The 16,917-nt window shown below is 40.8% G+C and overlaps 1 protein-coding gene across 8 annotated transcripts in view; it reads right to left on the minus strand.

Annotated features, from left to right (window-relative positions):
• Nucleotides 1-16,917, minus strand: part of wnk2 (WNK lysine deficient protein kinase 2) — a 148,581-nt gene that overhangs the window by 93,709 nt on the left and 37,955 nt on the right. For all 8 annotated transcript variants that reach the window (XM_052018422.1, XM_052018418.1, XM_052018417.1 and 5 more), the window contains exons 2-4: nt 9,879-10,051; nt 4,863-5,083; nt 2,989-3,146 (exon numbers count right to left, since the gene is read on the minus strand). In XM_052018422.1, the coding sequence (XP_051874382.1) occupies nt 2,989-3,146; nt 4,863-5,083; nt 9,879-10,051 (552 nt within the window). The remainder of the gene's footprint in view (nt 1-2,988; nt 3,147-4,862; nt 5,084-9,878; nt 10,052-16,917) is intronic.

The raw sequence follows: 16,917 nt of genomic DNA on the forward strand, positions 1-16,917 counted from the left end.
GAAATCCCTCATTTCACTCTTAAATTCCCGACTCCTTATTCTGGAACTTTGACCTCCAGTTCTAAACTCCCTGGCCAAGAGTAACATTTAACAGCTAACTTGCCAATCTACTTAAAAGATTCTTCCCCACCCCATGATATCACCTCTCACTCTTCAAAACTTGAGGGAATGAAAGGCCAGTCTATTCACTCTCTCCACAGAAGCGAGTAGCCTAGCAAATTCCAATTCTTAAACAAAATGAATTTTTAGTTCAGTCAGTAAAAAGATTTCAGAACTACAAAACATATGCTTAATGTGTTAAAAAATCAGATGATCAGATGTTAAAAAAGGAATGTCAAACATGACTGCTTTACCTCCCATTGTTTAGCCTTCAACTATGCTTTAGCTTTCAACGTTTACTCCAGAAAGATTTTCCATGTTTAATATGCATAATTCCCCAAACATACAAAACCATAATAGTTCTTAAAACAAATTTTCTTCCAAAAATTTCTCCATCAGTAAAGATTTACAGAATAAAATGTTTGAAAGGTTTATTACACGCTTAAAATGTTAAAGAATTACTGAATTTACCAAATGTTATACTTTAACTACCCAATAGCAATTTATTTAATTGGCAGTAATAGCCACATTTTGTCAGTATTTCTTTTGTTCATAATTGACAGGATTGATGCTTTTGATTAACCAAATTCTGTTCGCATATCACAGAATTCGAAAAATTGGTTCTGAGTGGGATGGGATAGCTCTTACTTGTAGAATTCTTAAAAGCAAATTATGATTTCTCACCTACAAGACACTAAAAACTCTTCTATAGCCTGTTGTGTTAATCAAGCTGCCCATTTTCCTTTCAAAATAAACACTACTAATAAATTCAATCAAATCACTTACCTTTTGTAGCATACACCAAATGAAAAAGCTTCACTATGAATTTCCCATAACTTCCTTATACCAAAAGGGTAGTTTGTGCTAATTAATACTACAAGGATGAACTAATTCAGATACACCTTAAATGACGACTTGCTTGCGCAGTAGTGTAGCGGTTAGCGTAACGCTACTACAGCGCCAGTATCCCGGGTTCAATTCCGACCACTGTAAGGAGTTTGTATGTTCTCCCTGCGTCTGCATGGGTTTCCTCCAAGTGCTCCAGTTTCCTCCCACATTCCAAAGACGTACGGGTTAGGAAGTTGTGGGCATGCTATATTGGTGCCGGAAGCGTGGTGACACTTGTGGGCTGCCCCCAGAACATTCTATGCAAAAGATGCATTTCACTGTGTTTCGATGTACAAGTCACTAATAAGATATCTTATCGTCATCAAGCTCCCAAGAACTAACAATGTGTCAAATTCAATGCCTTCTCATCGCAATCTTTATTCCACTAGTGATGAAGAAATAAAAAGGCAAATAGGAAAACCAAAGAAATCAGATTCTATATCCTGAGCTGTCCAGTTTAGCTTGAAATTTCTTTATTCCCATTCTCAATATACAGGATAGTGGTCAACAAGATGTTAAGCTTCTTTGTAAATAAAAGAAATACGTTTGTTAGGAACAGAAATATGCCATTCACAGCCTCAAGTCTATGTAGGCATCAAATCAAATTCTTGTTCATATTTATTACCTACCTCAGAACTATATTCCTCATCTAACAAAAATATATATATTTTTTTAAACTGTACCAGTTTAGCCTTGAGACAAGAACACTCCATAATTCGACTAAGAAAAGCACTTCCTGAATTCACTCTTAACCAGCTCTAATTTTAATAGAGTACTACAGCACAAAAACAGGCCTTTCAGCCCATCCAGTCCATGCCGACCTGATCTTCTGCCTCGTCCCATCTACCTGCACCCAGACCATATCCCTCCAAACCCCTCCCATCCATGTACCTATCCAAATCTCTCAAATCTAAACCTTTCAATATATTGACTCTTTGTTTACTTTTAATTAACTAGATAAAATAGTTCCTCTGTAGTCAATTTTATGAATTCATCATTTTAAACACAATTGAAGTGCTCTTCACCTTCCTAAACTCAAGGGACTAAAAGCTTGTTTGTGCAAGCTTTCTTCATATTTTAATCCTTTCATTCTAATTGGGTAAACCTATGGTAAACTCCAGTTAGGGTCTGTGCAAGGTCCCTATATAGTTGAAAAACAACTTCTTCCTTTTGCATTTGATTCTACACGACTGTCACTCTCACCACTTTATGGCTAGTAGAGAGGAGATGGCAATACAAGTTTCTGTACCATATTGTAGATATTTCATTAGATAATAAAATGTTTAGAGGACACGTTGGTTGTTAGAGAAAAACTACTTTCCTTCCGAGTTAAACTCATTAAAAATCATTACTAAGCAGCGAGTTCATGAGATTGACTGATATTCTGAAATAGATTTATAATTTGGGATAACAAAATGAGTACTCAGTAAACACCAAAAACAATGAAGTCAATGATCAGAAACATTAATTCTGTTTCTCCCTACACAGATGCTGCCTGACGTGCTATGCACTTCCAGCAATTTATATTTCAACTCAGTCAACATTATTCAGCAATCATAATGGAAAAGTAAATGTTTTTCTTCCACAAAATGTATGTTGAAATTAATGACATATTTTGGAAAATTCTGAAAAGTTGAATATATATTACACTGGTTCTTTTCCTGTCTAGCTGTGTTGTATGCAACATGTGGAGTCTGCAAATCAATTAGAAAGTTTTTCAAACAGACAATCAGAAAACATTGGGAACACAAAAGAAAGTAAGTTTTTTTTAAATTCAATTTTTTTTTAAATGTAGCATTGCACAAGCTCTCATGTTAAAATATGATCATGTCCTTGGAACTTCCAAGGTCTAATAAACTCGATGTCTCAACAAAAAGCTGTTAAACTATGATATTTAATCCAGCTTTACCATTTTCCAAACTAAATCAGCTTGTAAACTAGCCACAAATTAGCTTGCTACATGACAATAATTAAAAGGTCATTTAGATGATCAACACTTACACTTGTAACTTTTCGATAGATCTGGGCAGCATTCTGACACTCCGAGTATGGGTATTCTGAGGTAGCCATTTCTAACATGCACATTCCAAAAGCATATACATCCACAGATTCATCATAGTGTTCTTCATACATTTCTGGAGCCATAAACTCTGGAGTACCTAAAGACAATTAAAATGTATTATTCTAATAACAGCTGGCAATAAGCAGTAAATTGTAGATCAGGGATGACTGATTTTCTGATACACACTTGGCATGCACAGTTAATGAATTTGATTTAAAAATTCTCAAAAACTGGGCAATTAGCTTTAAGTTTTTATTTAACAAACCTTACTTTTTCCAAAAAGTTTCACTTATACATATAGAAAAGTGGACTCAGAGGGTGGCTTGCTCCATTCAGGAATTCATATACATGAAATATGTAGTCAGATGGTCAACTCTCAACATACAAAATAACTAAAGCACCAAATATTTCTGTACTTTGTCAGAAACGCAAATTCTGTAAACTTAAAATATTCTGCATTAATCCAAAATGCGCAAGCAGCAATAACAAATTTCCATTTCACCTGCCTTGCATGTGATGCTGTTCAAGGAGTTGCTATCATCTGGAATTATTGCACTCTTTTGCTTAAATGGACTTCAAAAGCATGTACTGGCAGTCCCCAGTTTACATAAAGGTTCCATTCCTGAGAAATGTCCAATTTTTCCATAAGTCAGAAATGAACAATTTCCCCCAAAACCAAGATAAAAACCTACTGCCCAAAATAGTTGAGCCTCCCTTTCCTGATGTACTGTTTTCTCTCAGTACTACATTGTGCTGTCGTCTGTTTTCTATAGTTACCCATATCATATCACACTCTATACACTTTTGATAATTCTTTCATCAAATATCTTTTATGTGCACCCTAACACTACCTATAATTAAACTAATGGAATGTATGATATCCAGTTGTTAATGAATACCATAAAACATTTTAATATTTTTGGCTAACAAAGCATTCAGTTCTGAGTGTCATCTGAGATTGTAAACAATCCAATTGTGTTAAATAAAGGAGGATACAGTAGATAACTCATGAAATATAGAGGAAGCTGATGTGGAGGGAAACTTTGCTACCTTGAAAAAAATTCTTTAAAAAATTTTTGAGAGAATTTTCATAAAGTCAAATTTCCTTAGTTCAGGTCTTCTATAACCCGGAAGCTCCTGTACTAACTTACAGGAAACTTGCAATTTGCCCACAGATAATTGTCCTTGAAAGTTTTTAAATCTGTTCAAGGTCACTTGAGATTTCTGGCTCTGTTGCCATCTTTTCCATGCAACCTTGTGTGCCACTAACCATTTCCAGAATTATGATGATAATAAACCACTGATTGGGGAACATGTATAAATGATTCAGGATTGGCCAAAATATCATCTAGCATTAAATATTTTATTATAAACATTAAATATCAGCCATAATCAGAACCCCAATCAATACCCAATTTATGAGTTAACCTGCAATTTATAAGCACATATGATTACCAAACCTGAATATAATAACATTTAAAAAGAATGAAGCCGACAACCAAGCAGATTCTACCTTCATTTCATGCCCCACATACACTTCCAGTAAAGGTAGATAATTAGCCAAATTCAGGAACTCCAAGATCCATATTCAAAACATTGAGTTAGTCAAGATCTCAATGATTCACGTTGTCAAGACAAAGTAAAAATAATGAATAACACTATATGAATTTGATCAGTTTACATAACTGATACAAAACTCAATACATGGGATTTCTTAATATTCAAGAATTTTTGATCTAGCATTCCTTCCCCTCCACCTACCCAAAATGATGAGGATGACATCATAAATCTGAAGGAGTTGGCAAATATTTACCTATAACACTTTTAGCAAAAGAGGCACGCTTTAAAGTTGCAAGCCCCAAATCTCCTATTTTCACAGATCCTGTAGGTCCAGTAATAAAAATATTATCACATTTTAAATCCCGGTGAATAATCGGTGGTGCTCTTGTGTGTAGAAAATATAAGCCTTTCAATATTTGCCGACACCAGCTTCGCATAACTTTTGTTTTCATCACCTTAAACCTTTTTAAATATCTGCAAATAAATACAAACATTTTTCAGCAACTTAAAGTGACAGAAACATGCATAATTAAGATTAAAATAGCAATTTAGGATCTCTCAGTAATCTTAACTTGAATCTATGCATGTTGAAACAAATGCAACTTAAGTTCAAAACAAGCAGATAAACTTTCATTTTTGCTCTATTAAGTTAATTCTCTTTCCACAGCTGTTGCCTGACCTGCTGAATGTTTCCAGCATTGTTTTTGTTTTCCAGATTTCCAGTTGCTGCAGATTTTTTTTAATTTCCAGACAAGCTCATTAATTTCACATTAAGCTTTTTACAATATGCAAAATAATTGGTAAAAATATTGTCAGCATGTTTCAATGGCAATTATTTACAAAGGCAATAATGCAGATTGATACTAGAACATTTCATTAAGTGTTGAACTTTCTATAATTAGGATACTGTTAATAGTTGAGTGCAAGAGGCGGCAGGAAAAATAAAATGAAACCCTGATACTTCAGAGACAACTTTATCACTGACCAGCAAACAGACATTAAGCCAGATATGCCATAAACTTTAGTATAGATACATGAGAGAAGGCCATGTATCTATACCAAGGTCACATCACCCATAAATTTGCCTAAATAAATGAATCAATACCTTAGGGAGAGAAGAAAGAAACCTAGTGGGGAGGGGGGCTAGAGAATTAGAACACAGTAGGGACCACACATACCAGTCCCACATTTCAGTTAGAGTTTGATTTTTCTCCCCCCCAGAAAAAAAACTTAGATTTATACAGCTGTGACGGGCCACAAGTGATCAGCTTTGGTGCTCAAATGATTTGATGACTTGGGTGTACTTAGGGACAAAAAAGCAAGATAATTCTACAAAAAGTTCATAGTTAAAAGCTTCTGTACTTAATTTTGCATCATTTAAGAGTTTAGTAAAATGTGCCTTACATCTGAAAACTAATCAACCTCTTCCACATAAATGTAAAGATAAGCATCAACAAATGCTATCATCGCTATGACTGGAAAATTATAAATCTCAGTATCTGTATTCCCAGCAACTATTATAGTTAATTTATTACTTTATCTAACATACATAGCCTTTCACATGCAATACACTTTCACAACCCACTGGATAAAACATCCCTTGTGCATTGTGCAGTTGCATAGATCCATTGACATAAACATATGTAATTGATCCATAACATGCAGCTTCTATTTTTCCCCACACAGATCCTTATTTAGATTTTAAACAAACTACACTCCAGCTGTCATTATTTTCCATTTCAGTTGAGATTACTTCTCTTTCAAGGGGTTTAGGCAATAAAATGTCATACATAAGTGACTTCCTGTTAATAAATGTTACAAATGATGTACATTTTAAGTAATGGAAGGAGCATGCAACAAAAAATTCAGATGAAAGCCATGCTGGCTCAAAGGTCCTTTGCGTCACATTGATTAAAAAATGTTGCTGCAGTGATTTCCAATCATATGTTCAAAACAGTTGAGTAAATTCAATTTTCCTAAATCAATTCAAATGCAGAGATAATTTGGTCAATATCTGCATCCATCCTGGTTAGATGCAAGATTCATAGGTACCCATTACTTTTGTCCCATTCCTCCTCCTGTAGACCAGCAATAGCAAGAGGAAAAACCCAGCAACTTATCAGAAAATATGGCACAAACAGGCATCTCTTATTTCTGCCATCCATTGTTTGAACTTGGTCACACTGAAAAAAATCTGAATGAGAAAGCATACACTGAGCCTTCAAAATTGAAGAGTTTGCTCTTAGATTTCCAAAGTCAAATCCAGTTATTAACTGAAGTCAAAACAAAAATTCAATTCCTTCAACTGTTATTTTTATTAACTATAAAAGTAAACCAAATGCAGCATTTGGGTCAAGCAGATTAGAAGGAACTGGATTACCAGATCCCTGTGGTTTAAGGAGGAAGTGACAGAAACACCAAAATGGAGGAAGCGACCAGCAGTGTACCTGGAAAGGGTTAGGCAGCTCTGGACCAGGACCAATAATCCTCAATGGAAGAGAGCTGTGTTAGAGCAAGATTGAATTCAAGCCCACTTGGGAAAAGTGAGCAAGGGTGGGCGGTGATAAAATGAGTTGGTGCCAATTCATTAGTTGCACCTCCACTTCATTGGCACAAATGAACATAGACACTACCTAATTCTACTCCTATATTTCCCTTAAATCTTGCACTGCTCACATGGCATGAGCCACCAACTACACCCCCTTTACAATCATTACCTCAATCTGAAGTGTTTACAACCTTCTACTTGATCATACACTGAGCTGCTGGCTCATATCTATGACAAAGACCATCCATTATTGGCTTTGAAATGTTATATCAATTAATCTGACGCCAAAATGCATCTATGCTTCCTCCCTCCAGGCTTGCTTTCTTAATGTTCTCTAGCCAGGTTCCCATACTCAGTGCTCCACAAACTTCAGCTCATGGAACTCTGCAATATGTACCTATATTGGTACTACATTATTCAACAACTTGCATTTAAAAACTCACTCACACATTTAAAGCTCTGTGCTTACATCTTCCATTCATATAACTTCACTTTTCTCCTCCACTCACTCCCTGCCAAGCACCATTAATTCCTTTGACTCTTGCACTTTGATCTACCTTTGGTAGCCACATTTTTTTTTAGCAAACTTGGGTCCAACTCTTAAAGTTCCTTCCTAAATGACTTCATGTTCTCCTCCAAAACCTCTCCTCTCCCAATGTCTTTTGTTTTGACACCTTATTTGTTTCCAGATGTTTTTCTGTCAAGTGAATGTTTGTGTTAAAGAATTCACATAACTGGAAGTTACTGATTGCTGTGATATTTATCTTGAGGGCCAGTAATTAATAATTTTGTGTGTGCGTTCTCCAACAAGGAATTTTCTCAGGGGAAAAGTGGCAAGGTTACTTTCCCAGTAGGAGAGGACAGTGGACCCTGGAACAAAGGGAAGGAGGTGAGGAATAGATAGGCAGGTCATGAGGGCGGGAGAAGGGAAAGACAAGGGGGAGGAGGCCACAGGAATGAAGGAAGACAAAGGAAAAAAAAGGATGCAGGGAAGGGGAGGTGTTACCAGAAGTTAGAGGAATCAATGTTGAGGCCATCAGGTTGGAGATCACCAAGGTGAAATGAGGTGTTGCTCCTCCAACCTACGTCTGGCCTTAACGTGGTAGTAGAGGCAGCCATGGATAGACACGTCAGTATGGGAGTGGGATGTAGAACTGGATTCACAGGTGAAGCACTACCTCACCTGGAAGGACTGTCTAGGGCCCTGAATGGCAGTGAGGGAGGTGGTGTAGGGGCAGATGTAGCACTTAGTGGTGTTGCAGGGTTAAGTGCCGTGAGGATCATCTGCAGGGAGGGAATGAGTGGAGAAAGGAGTCGCTGAGAGAGTGATCCTGAGCGAGGGGGGAGGGGAAGATGTGCCTAGCAGTGGCATCCTGTTAGAGGTGATGGAAGTTGTGGAGAATGTGGTGTTGGATGCAGCGGCTCATTGAGTGGTAAGTGAGGACAAGGGCAATCCCATCCCTGTTATGTTGGTTTGGGGGGGGGGTGAGGGCAGACATGCGGGAAATGGAGGAGATGCAGGCGAGGGCAGCGTTGGTGGTGATGGAAGGGAAACCCCATTTACTGAAAAAAGGAGGATATTTTGGATGTCCTACAGTGGAAAGCCTCATCATGGGAACAGATGCAGCAGAGGTGGAGGAACTGGGAGATGGGGGATGGCATCCTTGCAAGTGACGGGGTGGGAAGAGATGTTGTCAAGGTAATTGTGGGAGTCAGTGGGTTTGTAAAAGATGTCAATGGTTAATCTGTCTCCAGAGATAGAGACAGAGATCCAGAAAAGGGAGAGAGGCGTCAGAGATGAACCAAGTGAATCTGAGGGCAGGGTGGAAGTTGGAGGCGAAGTTGATTAAATTGATGAGCTCAGCACTGATGCAGGAAGCACCCCCAATCCAGTCATCAATGTAGCAGAGAAAGAGTTGGGGAGCATTACCAGTGTAAGGCTTGGAGCATGGACTTTTCCATGTAGCCAACAAAAAGGCTGCAGTAAATGGAGATGCGGGTGAGGGCAGCATTGATGGTGGTGGAAGGGAAATGCTGTTTACTGAAAAAGGACAACACTTTGGAGGCTCTGGAGTGGAAAGCCTCATCATCTGCCCTCACCCAATTCCCTCTTCTGCCTTCCTCCTTTCCAGTCCTGATGAAGGGTCTCAACCTGAAAATGTCGACTGTTTCTCTCCATAGATATGCCTGACCTGCTGAGTTCCTCCAGGATTTTGTGTGCATTGCTCCAGATTCCAGCATCTGCAGAAATAGTCTTGGCCAGCCTATGCTGTGTTTCTTCACTGATCAATTTGCACATCTTGCCACAGTACAGGCTTTTTTTTTTAAAACCACAACACATTTTAAATATTGTAAATATCATGCAAACCAATAAGTTACTTGTCCTTTGATTGGTGGGATTTCAAATGTTTTATTTTGGAGGAATTGGCACTGTACTTTAGACTCTGCCCACTGTAATTAAATGGTTATATAATTTTACATTTACAGAAACTCCTTCAAAAAATCTAAAAGCTTAACATCTAAAGAGATCCAAAATATTAAAACATTAAGTGGGTTTCAATTCTATTTATTGGCATGCTAAATATCAGATTTTGAATTTTAAGTCTAATTAGCTACATTCCCTTCATTGTTTCCAGATTAAAAATCAGTAATTTATTTAATAAAATGATCACATTGATTCTTTTCCCAGCATCAAAACAATTTTTTTGGTAAAATACTCACGTTTTCAATGTTCCCGAAGTCATTAATTCAGTAACTAGTACAATGCATTTTTTTCCCTTCAGAGTACTTTCCCAAGAGTCATAAAATCGAACAATATTAGGATGCTGCAATCCCTTAAGCATTTCTGCTTCTTCACGAAATCGCTGACGCTCTGCCTTTGCAAGCTTTCTATCCTGCAAGGAAAGAAACAACAAAGGTTAAATATACAAGGAATATACAATTAATGGCTTAGCATTTAAGGAAGCCAAACTATGTGTAGTATGTACCGTATGTCATTTATGACAAACCCCTGGTTATTGACTACACAATTGCAAGTGCATATTCACATGAATTTAAATGTCAGAATGTTTCAATCAAGCTGTGAGTCGATGATTTCACCTGGTCTTCCAAAATGCTCCAAACAGTAATTTGGAAAGTCAGGTAGATGTTAATGTAACTGGTCACAAAATCATAACTAAATTATAACTGGAAATATGTACCATATATCTATACTTTAAAAATCTCACTTTTTAAATCTAGTTTTACCAGAAGTTCTCATATCCATATTCTTAAATGGAAACTGAATAAATTTGCCACTCATTTTAAGCTTCCACTTGAAATCTAACATTTCAAGAACGGTATTTAATATTTTGATGCAGCTGTAGTTGATTTCTATGGCAGTGATGCTCAACATTTGGCTCACAGAATGCTATTAGATAACTTACTACAGTGAGTGGTAAGCACCTCTGCTCACCACTTCTACACCCACATTTACTTGGAGCAAGTCCACAAAGTTGCCTCCCAATCAACAAGGCCTTGCACACAGAGGACCTTCCCACCAATAACTGACAGATGTGGATCCCAGAAATACTTTGACAGCTAATTAAGTCACTGTCACACTCCTTCCCCTAGACAAACCAGCTGCCATACCATCCATCACCTTGGAATGTTTGTGAAGGTCTGACATTTGTATTTATTTTCTCAATATTTAAAATGAATGCCATTTAAAAAATTAGAAAACAATTACATACATTTAAGTCAAATGATTTTTATTAAATGTAAATAATCTGAAACTTACAACTCTCTCAAAATTCTACTTCTTCAGTGATGGAGTCTCTAAACCCAACCTCAAATGTGAACTGTATTGTTGTGGCACAAAAAGTCTATGCCGGTTCCTTGTACAGCAATCCTATCAGTCTCATTTCCCTGTCATCCCATGCTCCTTAACCAAAAAAAAAAATAGGAACAGTTGTTCTCTCTTATACATCTTAACCAGTCATGATCTTTTGCATCTCAGTCAAATGTTCTCTCAACCTATTTTACTTACTGGAGAATAGCCCCCATCTTCTCCAGTTCAATCATGCAGTTAAAATTCCTCATCCTAGCCACCATCCAAGTGAATCTTCCTGGAGTCTCTCTACAGAACTTTCACATCCTTCATTATGGTGACCAAACCTGGACCCAATACTCCAGTTGTCACCTAGCCTTTTTTTAAAAAAATATATTAACAAGTTAAAATGGTAATCTAAATTTAAGGTTAAATTTTTCTCTGGACTAAAATTGAAATAATTCAGTGGCAAAGAAATGATAAACAATCTGGAATGTTAGATTGCACTGGAAAAGTATTACATTTCTATTAGGAAGTTCGAGATATAATAAATGCTATGCCTGGCATCATGTTAAAGGTTACAAGCTAAAATACTGGCAAGCTGACTTTTACTAAACTATGGATGGCATTATAGATAAAATATGCACTTGCATTATTTATACAAGAGAAATGTTTTCTGCGGTACAGCATAAACCTCTAGCTTTAAACAAAAAGCCTACTTAGGTCATAAAATTTGTAAGGCCACTTTCAGTAACATTGAATGAGAAGTGCAGCTCTTCAAAAATATCTTACATTGTGCTAATATTTGCAAGTATCCTCTAGGTATGGATTCTCAACAGCCTGTATTTTGCCAGCAGCTCTGCACAGAAATAATAAAAATTCAGTGCAAGTGCTGGCAAATTTTGGGACTCCCACTTGAATGAAGCCCTGAACATTCTGTCCAAGCTCAGTCAGCATGTGGAATCCAACAAATGATCAGGCATTGGAAGTTTATCAGCATGTATACAAGGGAACCTGCTTTTGGGTCCTGAGCCTTGTTGGACATTTTCAGACTAATAGAAAAACATTGACAGCTTCAACAGGTGGCAAAACAAGGGACATACATTTGTTGTCAAATGTTTCCAAGGAACTTCATGGGTGGGGCTTGTTCTGATTACCCTGCATTATCCAAAAATGTTCAAAGCCTTGTTGCAAGGAATGGTTTGCACTTCTCAAACCAGGACCATCTCAGCCAGTAAGATCATCCTGCTGAGGTTCAGAGGATGGGGAATTCAGGTGATATACCACACGCTGGAAACACCAAGCCATGGAAAAAGGGACTTGGGTTTGTTTACAAAAATCAAACAAGTTTTCTATTTCAACATGGTAAGTGAGGTCATGGGAGGCATCTTTATAGTGTAAGTGAAAAGCTCTTCAGGTGGTGCAAAACTGAATGCGACCACTGAATGGTCTGTGTGGAGTTTGCATTTTTGCCCTGTAACTACATGGGTTTCTCCCAGGTACTCATTTCCTCCAAAGGCATACAGGTTGGGAAGTTAATTGGCTCTAAACTGCCCCTAGTGTATGGTAGAATTGGGGGGGGGGGGGGGGCGGAGGAGAGAAAGAAGTTGATGGGAATTTAGGGAGAGTACTTACAAGTTAATGGGGAATAGCTTTGCTCTGAGCCAGCAGAGACTTGATAGATCATAAGGAAATATGGAAAAGAAATAACAAGCTTTTAGTCAGCACCTTTCACAACCACAATACATTCCAAAGATTCCCAAGTACTTTGCAAGTACATATAATAAATGAGATAAGTATTCATAATGAATATTTTGCTGCTGTATTCACAAAAGCAGACAGTGTAGTTAAGGAGAAAGCATAATTTTCTCCTGAACTACACTGAGATAAATATAGTGAAGGAGGAACTGTTAAGTAGTTTAACATCACTGGAAGTAGATAAATTGCCTGATGATGGCGAAATATTCTAGGTTGTTAAAAGTAACAAGGGAAGAAATTGCAGAGGTGCTGATCATTTTCCAATCCTCCATTCCAATCCCTCAAAAGTAGTACCAGATGACTGCCACATTTATAAACTGAGTAATTACAAGGCAGAGCAACTTGAATGAAGCAAAATTGGAATCAATTTGGGAGGACTTTAAACCTTTCATTAAAATTTACAGATTATTCAAGAACAGTCAGAATGGATTTGATAATGAAAGATTATGCCTGAGTAACTTGATTGAATTTAAAGTGGTTATAAGAATCAATGAGGACAGTGGATCTGATGAGTTGACATGACTTTAGCAAGGATTTAAGAGGTCTAACATGGCAGGCCAGACAAAACAATAAAAGCCCATGGGATCCATGGGAACTGGAAAATTGGATCCAAAACTGGCTCAAAAGCAAAGAGTGAAGGATAATGGTCGACAAGTACCTTTCTGACTGGAAACTGTTGCCTGTGGGATTCCATATGCATTAGTACTCAATACCTTGCTTTTTTTGTAGTACATTTAGACTTAAATGTAAGGAATGTTTGCAGATAATACAAAATTGACTGACAGTGAGGAGGGAATTTTAGCCTGCAAGAGGATATAGATGAATTGGTCAATTGAGCCGAAAAGTGAGGGAATACTGGGAAATTAGTTTAATAGAGGGATCTTAGAAATACATTCTATAAGGATATGTAGATGTGTAAGACATGTTGGTGAGGTAGTTAAAAAGACAAACAGGACAGGATGTCTTATTAGCAAGACATAGAATAAATATAAAAAGGAGATTTTGCTAGGAATGCACACAGCATTATAGCTTTAGTTTGGTGACAGATTTGAGTACTGTACATACTTCTGGTCATCACATTACATGAAAGACATGATTGATCAGACTGAGTATAATGTTACCAAGACTGGAAAATCGTAGTTGTGTGGCGACCCACTTTCGACGCAGGTGAACCGGCTCGGAAAACGGCACGCGCGTCAGCAGAGGCCAGGCACAAAATGGCGCTAGGCCTTGTTCACCAGCGAGGGGAGAAAGCCCGCGCGCAGGAAGAGGTTTTGGTGACGCACCTCTGACATCATTGCTGCCCAGAGAGGGCGGGAACTTAACTGCTTATAGCCAGCGCGGCAAAGTTCGGAATAAACCAGTCTCGAGTGCAACCTACAGACTGTGTCATTATTTCTAGCTCAGTGCGTAGCCCATCGCTACATTGGTGACCCCGACAGTCCAAACGGGATTTGGACCGAAGATGATCAACTCATCTGTTCACGCAGTTTCGCTAAAACTGCCAACCTTCTGGATGCTGCGACCACGCCTGTGGTTTGACCAAGCAGAGGCCCAGTTCCAGATTTGGCAGATATTTTCTGATTCCACACATTATTATGTGGTGAGCTCCCTTGACCAGGAAACAGCCACCCGGGTTGAGGATTTCATACAGTTGCCCCCGGAGGAAGGCAAGTATGCAACAGACAAAGCGCTGCTCATAAGGACCTTCGGCCTCTCACGGCGGGAGCAAGGTGCCCGCTTGCTGCACCTGGACGGTTTGGGAGACAGGCCGCCATCAGCATTAATGAATGAGATGCTTGGCCCTGGCTGAAGGACACAAGCCCTGCCTCATGTTCGAGCAGGCATTCCTAGAGCAACTGCCCGAGGACATACTGGCTGACGCAGATTTCAGTGACCCCCCGGAAGGTGGCGGCCCAAACAGACGTGCTGTGAAAAGCCAAGAGGGAAAGCGGGGCGTCTAGACAGATTACCAAGCCACGTGCCCAACGGCAGGCCAGATCAGGCCCGGCAAAGGAGGGCACACAACCCAAAGGCAGGAATGAGGAAGCCAATGTACAGTGGTGTTTCTACCACCGGCAGTGGGGCACAGAAATCCACCAGCGTCGCCTGCCCTGCGAGTTCCCGGGAAACACCAAGGCCAGCTGCCGCTAATGGCTACGCAGCTGGCCACCAGGACAGCCTCTTGTACATCTGGGACAAACAGTCGTGACACCACTTCTTGGTCGACACTGCAGCAGAAATCAGCGTCTTACCCCCGACGGGGTACGACACCCACAACAGGGAGCCGAGACCCACTGAGGGCCACAAACGGCAGCACAATACAGACCTACGGCACCCACACAGTGCAGCTGCAGTTTGGCACCAGCCAGTTCACATGGGACTTCACACTGGCCGCCGTGGCCCAACCACTCCTGGGGGCGGACTTCTTGCAAGCTCACAGCCTACTAGTCGACTTGCACAGGAAAAGACTGATCCATGCCAAGACTTTCCAGACGTTCTCCCTGGGCGAAGCCAAGTTGCCGGCCCCACACCTGGACTCTGTCACGCTGTCAGACAACGAATTCACCAGGATCCTGGTGGACTTCCCACCAGTTCTGGCACCGCAGTTCACAGGAGCCATACCCAGACACGGAGTACAGCACCACATTCCAACCAAGGGACCACCCCTCCACGCCTGCGCATGACGGCTTCCCCTGGACAAGCTCCGCCTGGCGAAGGAGGAGTTCAAGAGGATGGAGAAATTGGGGATCGTACAGAGGTCCGACAGCCCATGGGCCTCCCCCCCGCACATCATGCCCAAAGGAGCTGGGGGCTGCAGACCATGCAGCGACTATCGTAGACTGAACGGGGCTACAACCCCAGACCGCTACCCCGTGCCACACATACAGGACTTTGCAGCAAACCTGCACAGGGCAAACGTCTTTTCCAAAGTGGACCTCGTCCAGGGATACCATCAAATCCCGGTACACCCTGAAGACATCCCCAAGACAGCACTCATCACCCCGTTCAGCCTGTTTGAGTTCCTCCGAATGCCATTCGGCCTGAAGAATGCTGCACAAATGTTCCAGCAGCTAATGGATGCCGTGGGATGCGACCTGGACTTTGCGTTCATCTATTTGGACGACATCCTCATAGCCAGCAGTAATCGTCAGGAGCATCTGTCCCACCACCGCCAGCTCTACTCCCGCCTGAGTGATTTTGGCCTCATGATCAACCCGGCCAAATGCCAGTTCGGACTCAACACCATCGACTTCCTGGGCCACAGGATTACCAAAAGACAGAGCAACACCCCTGCCCGCCAAGGTAGACGCGATCCGCCACTTTGCCCGGCCCAACACAGTCAAAGTCTTGCAGGAGTTCGTTGGTATGGTCAACTTCTACTGCCGTTTCCTCCCCTCAGCAGCCCGTGTCACGCGCCCTTTGTTCACTGTGATGTCGGGTAAAGGCAAGGACATTACTTGGGACTAAGAGGCCCCGGCCACTTTCGTTAAAGCCAAGGAAGCCTTGGCAGACACCGCGATGCTGGTGCACCCCAGAACGGACGTTCCAACTGCCCTCACAGTGGACGCATCCAACACGGCAGTCGGTGGGGTGCTGGAGCAAATCATCGAGGGGCGCTGGCAACCCCTAGCGTTCTTCAGCAGGCACATGCAGCAACCCAAACTCAAGTAGTGTTTTCGACTGGGAGCTGTTGGCACTATATCTGGCAATACGACACTTCAGGTACTTCTTAGAGGGCAGGCCATTCACGGACCACAAACCGTCGACCTTCACGTTCACGAAGGTGTCTGATCCCTGGTCGGCCCGCCAGCAGCGACATCTGTCCTACATCTCCGAATACACGACGGACATCCAGCACGTCTCGGGAAAGGACAACGTCGTTGCAGATGCACTCTCCAGACCAGCTATCCAGGCCCTGTCCCAGGGGGTGGACTATGCAGCACTGGTGGAGGCGCAGCAGGCAAACGAGTTGCCCAGCTACAGGACCACAGTCTCGGGTTTGTAGCTGCAAGACTTCCTAGTAGGCCCAGGTGGGAGGACCCTCCTGTGCGACGTGGCTACCGACCAACCTCACTCCATCATCCCAGCAGCGGCAAGTTTTCAACTCCATACGCGGCTTAGCACACCCAGCTATCAGGACAACCGTCCGGATGATCTCCAGCAGGTTCATGTGGCACGGACTTCGCAAAC

Source organism: Pristis pectinata, chromosome 6 (assembly GCF_009764475.1).
Source record: "Pristis pectinata isolate sPriPec2 chromosome 6, sPriPec2.1.pri, whole genome shotgun sequence".
Classification (NCBI taxonomy): Eukaryota; Metazoa; Chordata; class Chondrichthyes; order Rhinopristiformes; family Pristidae; genus Pristis; species Pristis pectinata.